The sequence below is a fragment of the Lissotriton helveticus genome, chromosome 7 (genome assembly GCF_964261635.1).
Source record: "Lissotriton helveticus chromosome 7, aLisHel1.1, whole genome shotgun sequence".
NCBI lineage: Eukaryota > Metazoa > Chordata > Amphibia > Caudata > Salamandridae > Lissotriton > Lissotriton helveticus.
The window spans coordinates 1,157,150,691-1,157,163,168 of NC_136068.1; the positions used below are offsets into that span (position 1 = coordinate 1,157,150,691).

The window sequence follows — 12,478 nt, forward strand, 5'->3', positions numbered from 1 at the left end:
AAAATAAAACTAAAAGCTCAGAGTACTGACAATGCAGTCTCACAAAAATAAGTTTACCTCCTGATTATTGCTCTTACAATTGCTAACACAGCCACAGGTCCAACAAGAACGAAACTGTGCTTACCATAAGGATTCTTCTGTAGCTGTCTCTGTCAATGCCCCACAGCTTCACATTGGTCTTTGCTCTCACTGTTGCTGCCCTGGGAGTTCCGTAGATCAACGCCAGCTCTCCAAAGCTTCCTCCTTCTCCAATGCTAGTCACCCATTCATTGTTAACATACACCTGAAAGGCAATCCAGATATGGAAATGTTTTGAAAGAATGAAATATGCAAATAGAATACTAATTTTCCAGTTATTTCACACCGCAGTGTGCCAGATGTGTGCCTTTAAGAATCACATACTTCACTACAGGCCACAGATTTATTTCCAACCCAAGAGAAGATTTAGAACAGCGCATGAGCCCCCTTATATACAAGAATAGCTTCTTACCAGAAACACAGAATGAAAGCACACACAATACATTTTTACAGTTTCCTTTCAAGGAAACAGCATCATAAATTGTCTTTGTTCATGAGTCCGTATACAGATCTGTGAATGAAAGCCTAACAAAGGCCCCATTTTCCATTGAATGTTCGAAATAATTCTTATGATTATCCTCATAGAACTGCATTGCAGTATTCAAAGACAGAACCACCGATTCAGTTGAGAACATGAAGGCAAAAATGCAGCCTGGTATGCCTACATCAAGCATAGAGAACAAACAGAGCCTTTCCCTAGCCGGCACAGTTTCCCAGCATTCATTGTACTGACAGTAGCCTCTCAGAACGAGTTTTTTTTTCAGCCTCATATATGAAGTATTTCAGAACACCTGTTGAGACATATTACCTCTAATAATCCATATGTTCTCATCAGTGTTTAATTTTTACCCAATTCACTCAACCTATTTAGCCACCTGCTGTTGAATGTAGCATTTTGTTCTTGCTGTCTGACCAAATTATTTCCAAGTTTTACATTTGTAGGACACAAAAGGCAGTGACTAAGGCTCACAAGAGGTGTGGTTTGTCTTTCTGCCACAGATTCAGATTCTGAATGCGACCTCTGTGAAAAGATGTCAAAAAGAGATAGCCGGCATCAGGCTAAGAGGCATGTTGGACAGCATGAGAGAAGAAAAGGAGGCTAGAAAATTTAGCATCCCAGCGTGCCTCAGTCTCCTTATCACCTCCTTGAAAACACCACAAGAGGAAGGTCTAAGGAGAGAAGAACAAGTAGCAGGCAAATATGACATCACAACTCAACGCCATTGGAGACTGGCATTGCCACCGAGAGACTCCCCTCTGACTTACTAGCCATCAAATGAGGTTAACAACAATATGCCGGCGACCTTCAGAACTTGACTTCAGGTCTTTCAAGAATGATGTGGAAGAGACACTCATCACAGTCTGTGTCAAAGACATGCACACTATCAACATCAAAGAGACCGTTTTCGAAGGCAACTACGCCACAGATGATGAATAGACACTATTCGCAGCTACTGTTATGTATCATTTTAGGACCCTATTGTAAGTTTCACGATTAATGCCCTTATATAGAATTCAAATTAAAAATCTTTATTCGGTTATTCAAACAGAAACAACCATAAAAGCACAATTGATAAAATCACACGATAAAACAGAAGTGGTCTAAAAACACATGTTAAAAGTAACAATCACAGTAGGGCGAATAGGATAATAAGAGCAGTACTAAGCAATTAACCCTCCATGCTATTTCTAAATTTTAAGGCTGATTTTAAGAAGCTAATCACAAATAAAGTACTTTAGGGGTTTAGTAATTGCAAATAACAGAGTGCAGGTCTAACTTGGGTGAAGTTCAGTTTTTTAAGGAGGGGCTTGAGATAAAACCTCCGAGGTAGATCATAAAAAGGACAGATAAATAAAAAGTGCACCAAATCCTGAGAAGACTCATTGTCGCAGCCGCAGGCTGGTAGCACTTGTCCTCGGTGGCAACCCTTTGGGACAGCTAACATAGGTGGAAAAAGTCCAGTCGGAACCTAGTTAACAGATGGCGATCAAAGCCCGACATTGGCCAGGATAAATAAGGCTCCATGTGCGGAGTATTTTTCAAGATGACATATTTCCGAACACTACGTTTATTTAATTCCACCTCTTCACGAAGCAAGTATTGTGAGAGGGAAAAAGTTTTCCTTACAGACTCTACGTCAGCAGCCCTGATAGAATCTGGTTTTAAAAAGAGATTTGGACACCCCATACTAAAAAAACAGTCTTTCAAATACTTTAACCACGGAATTTTAAGCATATTATCCCAGGATAAGGCTTCTCTCATGAGTAGGCGATTTAAAGGCAGGTCTTTATTTAGCCAGCATTTTAACCAAAAAATTAGTGGTCGTAGTGCTACAGTGTCACTTAGAAAGGAGATACCAGATTCTTCGTGCACTATTAAGTTGGAAGTTCCCCTCGGGACCCCCAACAGCTGTTTCAAGAAGTTGTTTTCTGCCACCACAAGGTCATTAACTGCCACATACCCCAGAGTTCACTTCCGTAACAGCCTATCGCCACACTATTTGCCTGATAGATCTTTAACAGAGCAGCAATAGGGTGTTTGTCCATTTTCCTGGCAAAATTAAAGATGGCCGCGTTTGCCCGGGTTATCTCCCCCCTTTTCCTCTGGACTGAAGGGCCCCAATTCAGCTGGTCATCAAAAAGGATGCCCAAATATGAAAAGGTTTTTGTTTTAGGGATCTTCTCCTCATTAACCCGAAATAACAACGGCTTCTTATTACGTTGCCCTACCTGCATTACGAAAGATTTTGTATTGTTAATAGATAAGTCACGGGATTTCATATAGCTGTAAAAAGCTTCTAATAAAATTTGAAGCCCTCTTGTGGTCCTGGCCAACAAGACGGCGTCATCCGCGTATAATAAAACAGGTAACCCCTTATGCCCAACATAAGGGTAATCCGCACCAGTATTTAATAGGGACTCCTCCAAGTTGTTAATGTACAAGTTAAAAAGGAACAGGGCCAAAATACAGCCCTGCCTGACTCCCCGGTGGACACCAAATTCCCTAGACACCCTGAGGTCCTGAGAATATCTTACATTGGCCCTGGTATCCTGGTGCAGGTCCGCCAAAAGGTTAACCAGATTTTGCTCCACACCCATGTTGCCCATGACTTCCCAAAGCTTGCCCCTATTAACACAATCGAAAGCTGAGGAGAGGTCCATGAACGCCATATGGATGGTACCCTGGCGCGCTCGGGTGTACTTTCCTAAGACCATATATAAGTTAAGACACTGTGCAATTGTGGAGTGACCGGGCCGAAAGCCATATTGAATTGGGGAAATTCTCATGCTCTTCAGCCCAGGCTGTTATTCTATTCAAAATTACTCCACCCACTACTTTAACCACAGAGTCAATTAAATCGGCCTGTAACAGGATGTGCTATTCCGGTCCCCTTTCTTAAAAACTGGCACTATCGTAGAGGTCCCCCACGACCTTGGGCAGCCATGTTCGGCAGCTGCATTAAGCACAGCAGTAAGGGCAGGCGGCCAAAGAGGTACCCTTGATTTAAAAAGGTCTGGGGACAAGCCATCGGGGCCTGGCGCTTTATTACTTGACAACCCTGTGATGCCCTTCTCAACCTCACTCATGGTAAAACGTGGTGGGTTTACTCCTTGTTCGTCTCTCAAATTCTGACTGTGGAATGGTACTATTAAAAATAATACTAAAATGGGATACCCACTCATCTTCAGTTATGTTAGTACCAACTGAGGGATCACCTGGCGACTCAAATAAAGGTTTGTTAATAATACCCCAGAATTTCTCGCTATTACCAAGAATTTTGGGGTCTAACAGGTCTTGCCAAATATCGTCTTTCACTTCTGACTTACGTTTAGCCAGAGCCTTATTATATAAATGGCGTGATGCCCTGATCTGTGTCAGGTCCCCAGGACTAATCTTCAGAGCCGCCTTTAAATCTCGACATGCCCTGGATCAAGAGTGATCAAACCATTTGGGATCACTACAAACAGAGCCCAAGGATGGTACAGTTAACATTTCACCTACTTTAGATACAATACCATCAAAAGCTTGAAGAATATCTGAGGGGGAGGATACTGGGGACACACACAGTGATAGCTTGGTAGCACAAGAATTATTGATCTTGTCATATAATTGGTCCGGGTTCACCTTAGCCCACTTTAGGAGTCTCCTTCCATCCGTGCATTTGAGAGCGCCACGTCTTGTATTTTTCCCCATAGTTTTAGAAGGTTGCCACCCAATAGAATACAAACTGGGTTATGATCACTGTGTTGGTTCTCCTGAATTTCAAAACCTAATATGGATGTACAGAGGCCACTAGAGAGAAGAATATGATCAATATAAGATCCCCCCATGTAGCCTTTATATGTAGGTACCAATTGGAAACTACGATCATCCGCCAGAGACATGGCAGGAATTAGATCAAATTCATTTGTGAGCTGGTTCAACAGATCACCCCGGCAAGTATGCTCAAAATGTAGGTCCCTCATCCTATGACAACCCAGTGATCCAATTTCAGTGTTCTTTGGGTTCCCGCAGGGGCGTACATTAAAATCCCCTGTAATGAGGATTCGATGGGAAAGGCTCTCACAGTGGGACCTAACAAAATTACCCAGATCAACAAGTCTACAATCCCCTTTTGGGTTTACAGCATTATGGAAGTTAATTAGGGATAGAGTTTCCTTCCCGCTTTTAACCGTTAATACTTGGATGTCAGTGTTGCAAGTAGGAAATATTTTGACTGTGCAGGACAGTGCTAAATCAATGTACACAGCCAATCCCCCTTTAGCTCTGCCACCCTCGTGACGGCTCTGCTGGTACAAAAAAACTTTTATAGCCTTCGATAAATATGTCACTCTCTACCAGCCAAGTCTCTTGCAGACATATCACCGAAAAGGATCTTATAAAATCCAGGTCAGATCCTTGACTTTTCATGGTAACCCAGCAATATTCCAGGAAATTACATTATGATCCAAAACCTTGAATTCTACTGGGGGCGGTACTTGAGCTCCCAGTATGCTTCCAGAACAAGGGACGTTATTAACTACATTACTAACCCTTGCGACTGAAACGGGGGCACATGGTGTTCGAACATTTCCGACCTCAGTCGCTCTCTCAAGGGGTACTATGCTCCCGTTGTCAGAGACTCCGGGGGGCGATATCACCGGGATAAAAGAGTCAATCAACCTTCTCTTGTCCGCTATACCTGTTTTGTGTATATATTTGACTGAAACTAAGTGGGTGCTCATGCCAATCAACAGCCCCCCTTCCTCTACCCCGATGCCTTACTAAAGACCAGTCCCCTTCCATATCCAAGTTGTGTAGTGGAGGGTAAAAATAAGATAATGGGAGAGGTTGAATCGATGGCCCATTATTGGAAGGTACCCCTTTACAAATGTGACCCACGATGCGAGGGTCGCTAAAGTTTAAGAGCGCACAATCACCTTGTATATTTTTTGGCGTATGCCCAACCCAGGGCTCCCTACGCACCATTCTAATTTCGCAAGTGACATTATGAGGGAGTGGTCTATTTCTATTCAACAAGTCCGTTGCCTTATTTTTTAGGGACGTATATGATTCCTTATTGGAGTTACTCAACTCAGGTACCCCTGTTAAGACAACAGTGTACGGGCTTGATTCTGGAGGTAAGTCAACTCTCAACTTCCTAAATGGAACAGAATCAGGTACACCCTGGGGGGTTTCAATAGACTTGACAGTAGGTTTGGCAGCATCACCCTCAATAGTTGTAACAATGGGTACTAACATAGGAGCTGACGGCTTAACTATAAGCCTCCTTGAGGAAGATGGTGCTTGGGATGAAAGCATATCGTGCAACACCCCGCCCTCCCCCCCATTACAGGATTCTGTTGACCAGTACCAGAGGGCGACTCAGTTAACCTGGTATTGGCCGCAATGTTCAATGTCACATCCTCAATCCTGGCTAGACGTAGTTCGATTTGTAGGAGCCTGTCTTCAAGGGATTTAAAAGAAGACTTTAATAAGAAACCAAGTTTATCGAGATCTAAGTCCTCCAATACCATAACTGTACCAGCAGGTTTAGAAGCACACGGAATCGGTACAGGTGGCAATGAAGGCCCAGATGACCCTGATTGGTTCACAGACACATCTCCCAAATCCGTTGATAATAAATTGCTGTTACTGGCTTGTTTGGCGACTTTGGGCCTCCTTCCTCCACCGGGTTCATTAGCCCCCCGCTTCCTCTTCGGTATTGCTCCCTGTACCTTCCCTCGCATCTGTCTAGTGTTTGGTCTTTCGGGAGAGTTGTAATTAGACACTATACTTGCTTGTACAGACGTGAATATTTGAAGCTGATCAGCTATTGAGATAATATCCTGAACCGGCGTAATAGGATGGTCATGAACTGTCACAGGTGCATCTATGATATTCATTCGTGGAGATGGCTCTGGAGTACGGGCATTAGCAAAATGTCCCGAAGATGATCTCTTCGCAAGGGCAAGATCTTGTGAAACCCTTCGCTCCATGAAAATAATCCCTTGATCAATCACTGAATTTGCCCGAGTGATAAAGTTATCAAGTGTCCCTGTTAGGGACCCACTCTGATTCACGCCCTTACTTCTATTACAAACGCGTACAGACATCTTGCAATACTGTCAAACGACCCAGCTGGTACTTACAGTTCAGTTTGGTGTCATAGATGTACGGGTGACACAAGTAAGAGGGGTGGCCCGGTCCGGTCTCCAGCGGGCTAAAACGGGCTACAACGGGCCCGCCCTTGGCCCGGGCTTCGCGCGTCCGCGCAGGGTGAGCGGCGAGGCGCTAAGTATGCGCCGGTCAGCCCGTGAGTGCTTCCAGGTGTGGGCTTGGTCAGCGTGCCCCCTGGGAGATGTAGTCTATCCTCCTATGCTCCTCGGGTCAGGACAGCAAGTACAACGATGCGGGTCCCCTTATATAGGTATAAATCACCATATCCTTATATAGGCATAGAAATCAACCATATTTAGGCATAGCTCATGCAGTACAAATACGGCAGGGCTACTTCCACTAGTTCCGAAAATCCACAACGATTTCTTGGAAAAATCCGCCTTCAACAGTCAGGGACTTCCCCCTTCTTGAATATGGATTTGTCCAAGAACTCATGGAGTTTTCAAAGAACTGAGACTCTTTGATGACGTTATTATGTACAACAGTACGTCAAAGTCGGCGCCTTCAAGGTATAAATATGCCCACACTTGCCCAAGCAAACACACGGTGGTTTGGAGTAGTTAGACTATGTACTTGCCCGACGGGCCTGCTACAGCAAGTGCAGAAGGAAGCCGACCCTCCAGCAGACGCACTGAGAGAGACGCTGTCTTTTCTTCTGCTGAGAAATCCAGCTCCAGTGTTTCCAAGCTACCCTTGCGGGTTGTTGGGAAATCGAGTCCCGAGACCAGCCTTCTCCATTCTAAACTAAGGTACGGAGCTGATTAGACCCTTAGAGAAATCTTGTGCAGATTCTTGGCAAAAGAATACCACATTTATGCTACACCTCACTTACTTCCTCCCTCGCACTTAAGCTTAGGTTAGGTTAGGTACACCGGGGTAGGCGTATTTTAGAGCACCAGTTGAGTACTTTTAGCCTCTGTTATTTATGTATGTATTTATATATGGTTTAGGAACCATACAATGCTCTTACAGTATTATTTTATTCTACTATTTATACTGTACGCATTATATTTTACAAACAGTTTTACTATTGTAGCAGTTTATTTCTTATGCTTGAGAAAGAAGACTATTCAATAAAACCTTTTATTGACAACGCCAGTCTTTCTACTTTCTCTGCACGTCTAGTGAAACGAAGCATGCACGATTGACTGAGTGAAATATCTACCTATTGTTTCCACGACTCTGAAGATACGTTTTATCTTGGGGAAACAAAGTTGTCATGTTTATGCGGTTGTCAGAGACTAATGCCTTCTTGTGAATTCGAGAAAGTTTCTAGTGAATTCTGAGCTAGCTGGCACACACAATTAAGTCTAGTATATTCGATAGAGACCTAGTCGACCTCAGTCCTACGTCTAATCTATAGGACATATTATTCCAATGCGCAGAGCCTATTGGGAATATAGGAACTACACTACATACCGCCCAACGTTTGGTAAGCCACTAATTTAACACTAGATACTAGAGTAACTCAGTCGTGCTTTTCAGAGAGATCCCTTTATCCCGTAAAAACTCCAAAAGACGTCTGGAGTGGTTTAAAGGATAAAATATCCGCCTTAAACTGAGTAGGACGAAAAATCCTATGTATTCGGTTTTGGTTTTGTTCAACGAAGGATACAGTGTTCCAAAATATTGTGCACCTTCTCTTTATTTCCTTGAAACTTGCATCTGCAAAACCTCTTAACAAAATGTCCGACGAGGATAATCCCGGGGGCAGTGGGGCTGCAAGAACTGCAGCCCAACCGTTTTTTGACGTTACAGGGTTCCAACAAAATTACCCGGATGCTATAATCATCCCGGAAAACGTAAGGAAAGAACAAGTTACTTACCTTCGGTAACGCTTTTTCTGGTAGATACAATATCTGCCTGTGGATTCCTCACCTTGTGAATATACCCTTGCGTCAGCAACATTCGGAATTTTTTCTTCGTAGCACGCCGGCGTGGACGACGTCACAGGAGCACGGCATCGCGCGCGACTCCGTCTGACGTCACCGACTCCTTATCAGGCCCACGTCGGCATGATGACGTAAGTTTCGCCCTTTTTTCCGTGCCTTCGAGGCACCCGGACGGACCAACGACAGCAAATATGCATATATACAATGTACACAGTACATACAAACCAAAATAGCACACATCTGCTGTGTGGATTCCTCTCCTTGTGAATAGAGTCCCACAGCAGTCCCCACTCCCGGAGGAGGGTGACCACTCTGCTATACCAGGAAATCTTGGAGAACAGAGCGCGTGAAGTGGCCGTCCCTCCTCACCTCGGAATCCAAGCAGTAATGCTTCGCGAAAGTGTGGAGGGAGGCCCAAGTCGCAGCCCTGCAAATGTCCTCAACAGGAACACCTCTAGCCAAAGCAGATGTTGCAGACTTTGCTCTAGTTGAATGTGCTCTAATACCCTCAGGAGGGTCCTTACCCACCAAGGAGTAGCAAATCTTGATGCACAGGATTATCCACTTGGAAAGTGTGCGCTTGTGCACCGCTCTGCCCTTCTTGCAGCCAGCAAAACCAACAAACAGCTGGTCATCCATCCAGAAGTCTTTAGTTCTGTCCAGATAAAAAGACACCGCCCTCTTAGGGTCCAAACGGTGAAGTCTCTCCTCCTCCTTGGAAGGGTGAGGGGGAGGATAGAAGGTAGGAAGGGTAATGGATTGTCCTAGATGGAAGGGAGTTCCCACCTTAGGCAGAAAAGCAGCCCTGGTCCTAAGAACCAGCCTTTCAGCATGAATGGTCAGGAATGGGGGTTTGGAACTAAGAGCCTGAAGCTCACTCACCCTCCTTGCCGAGGTGATTGCTACTAAAAAGACAGTCTTGAAAGACAAAAGCCTCATGGGACACTTGTGTAAGGGTTCGAAGGGGGAACCCATCAAAAAGGTTAACACAAGATTCAAATCCCAATGAAGAACAACAAAAGGAGTAGGAGGGAATCTATTAGTGAGTCCCTTCAAGAATCTTAAAACCACTGGAGACTTAAAAAGAGAAGGCTGATCCGGCAAACAAAGAAAAGCCGACAAAGCCGAAAGATACCCCTTGACCGTGGCAACAGCAAATCCTTGCTGCGCCAAAGAAAGAGCAAACTGCAAAATGTCAGACAAATGAGCCTTCAAAGGGTCAACATCTCGCTCCCTACACCAAGAGACAAATTTAGACCACCTATACGAATAAATGGACTTAGTGGAGTCACGCCTGGCAGAAAGAATTACATCCACCACATCGTGAGGGAGAGAAAAAGAATTCAAGTTGCCCCGTTCAATCTCCAGGCATGAAGGTGTAATGTCTGGAGGTGGGGGTGTAGAACCTGCCCCTCCATCTGAGAGAGGAGATCTGCCCTGTGAGGGAGACGGAGCGGCGGGTGAGAGGAGAGGTGGAGAAGGTCTGTGTACCACACCCTTCTTGGCCAGTCCGGGGCGACCAATATGACTTGGGCCCGGTCCTGGCGAATCTTCTTCAGAACCCGAGGAATCAAGGGTATGGGAGGAAACGCGTAAAGGAGTTGATTCTTCCAACTCAACTGAAACGCGTCCCCCAAGGTTCCTTGCATCGGAAACTGGAGACTGCAGAATGACAGGCAGTGAGCATTCTCACGAGTGGCGAACAGGTCCACCCGAGGAGTCCCCCACATCTGAAAGATGTCGTGAACCACCTCCGGGTGAAGCCTCCACTCGTGGTCGGCAGAGAACTGCCGACTGAGAACGTCTGCACGAACGTTCAGAACTCCGGCCAGATGATTTGCCATCAGACAAATCTGATGATCCTGAACCCAGGACCAGAGACGGAGAGCCTCTCTGCAGAGACACTGCGACCCTACTCCTCCCTGTTTGTTGACATACCACATCGCGGTCGTGTTGTCCGTCAGGACTTGAACCGACTGACCGCGAAGGGAAGGGAGGAAGGCCTTGAGCGCCAAACGTATCGCCCGCAATTCTAGAAGGTTGATATGAAGCAACCTTTCCTCTGGAGACCAAAGCCCTTTGACCTTCAGGTCCCCCAGATGAGCGCCCCACCCTAGAGTGGATGCATCCGTTATCACTGTGGCCACCGATGGAGGAAGTTGAAAAGGCTTTCCTTGAGACAGATTGCCTTCCACGCCCCACCAAGACAGATCCGCTGCAGTTTCTCTGGAGATCCTCACTGACTGACTGAGATCTCCGTTGTGCTGATACCACTGCCTGCGGAGGCACCACTGGAGTGCCCTCATGTGCCAGCGTGCATGATTGACCAGCAGAATGCAAGAAGCCATCAGACCGAGCAGACGAAGGACCTTCAAGACTGGAACAACCGCTCCACTGTAAAATAAAGGAATCATTTCCTGTATGTCGTGAATCCTTTGAGGTGGAGGGAATGCACGACATACAGTAGTGTCCAGTACCGCACCTATGAACTGGTTGCGCTGTGAGGCCACCAGGTGAGACTTGGGTACATTTATCGAAAAACCCAACCCGTGTAACAACTGAGTTGTCTCTTGCAGATGATGAAGCACATTCTCCGGCGACTCCGCTTTGATCAGCCAGTCGTCCAGATAGGGAAACACAGGAATCCCCGATCTTCTGAGATGCGCAGCCACCACTGCCATCACCTTGGTGAAAACTCGAGGCGCAGTAGTAAGCCCAAAAGGAAGGACCGCAAACTGGTAGTGTTGCGATCCCACCGTAAAACGGAGATACTTCCTGTGCGACTTCAGGATTGGGATGTGAAAATACGCATCCTGCAAGTCGATTGACACCACCCAGTCTTCTTCCATCAGCGCTTGAAGAACCTGTGCAAGTGTGAGCATTTTGAACTTCTCCTGTTTGAGATAGGAGGTTCAAAATCCTGAGGTCCAGGATTGGCCAAAGTCGGCCATCCTTCTTGGGTATCAGGAAATACCGGGAGTAGCACCCCTGACCCCTTTCCTGCTCTGGAACCACCTCTATCGCACCCTTTGTGAATAGTGCCAGGACTTCTTCCTGCAGGAGAAGAAGATGGTCCTCCGAACAATAACCTTGGCAGGGAGGGTAATTGGGAGGGAACTCCTGAAAAGGAAGTGCATACCCATTTTCTACGAGATTGAGAACCCAAAGATCGGATGTAACTGATTCCCAATCTCGTAGAAAATGAGTAAGCCGACCCCCTACCGGACCCACATGATCCAGAATGGTGGATCTAGGGCTGCTTTGCTGATGTAGGTGGGGGTTGGGTATTACTGGAGGAAGTAGAGGAAGAGGAGAGCTGACGACCACGTCCACGACCCTTCTGTCTACCTCTATAAGATTTGTACAGAGGTTTCTGCTGCTGCTGCTGTTGTTGCTGACCTTGTCTGAAGGGACGAAAGGAGGATCTACCAAACCCTCTAAACTTCTTAGTGGTAGAACCTCTTGTCTGGAGACCCAAAGATCTTGCAGTAGCACGGCTATCTTTGAATCTCTCCAAAGCCACATCCGCCTTCTTCCCAAAAAGGCCTGTCCCATCAAAAGACAAGTCCAACAACGTGGATTGTACATCTGCAGAGAAATCAGAGGATTTCAGCCATGCCGCCCTTCTGGTGGCAACAGTAGAGCCCATAATCCTGGCAACAGAGTCTGCTGTGTCCATCCCACTCTGAATCACCAAGCGGGCAGCAGCTTGAGTATCAGATACCACTTCATTAAAGTTTTTCCTGTCATCCTCTGGAAGCTTAGATGACAACTGCTTCACAGAGTCCATCAACGCATGAACATATCTCCCCAAAAGGCAAGTAGCATTAGTGGATTTTAGAGCCAT

The 12,478-nt window shown here is 45.8% G+C and overlaps 1 protein-coding gene across 1 annotated transcript in view; it reads right to left on the minus strand.

Moving 5' to 3' along the window:
• The window catches only part of PRKAR1A (protein kinase cAMP-dependent type I regulatory subunit alpha), a 310,119-nt gene that overhangs the window by 78,003 nt on the left and 219,638 nt on the right, over window positions 1–12,478 (minus strand). The window contains exon 7 of the mRNA XM_078654290.1: window positions 125–283. Within this exon, the coding sequence (XP_078510416.1) occupies window positions 125–283 (159 nt within the window). The remainder of the gene's footprint in view (window positions 1–124; window positions 284–12,478) is intronic.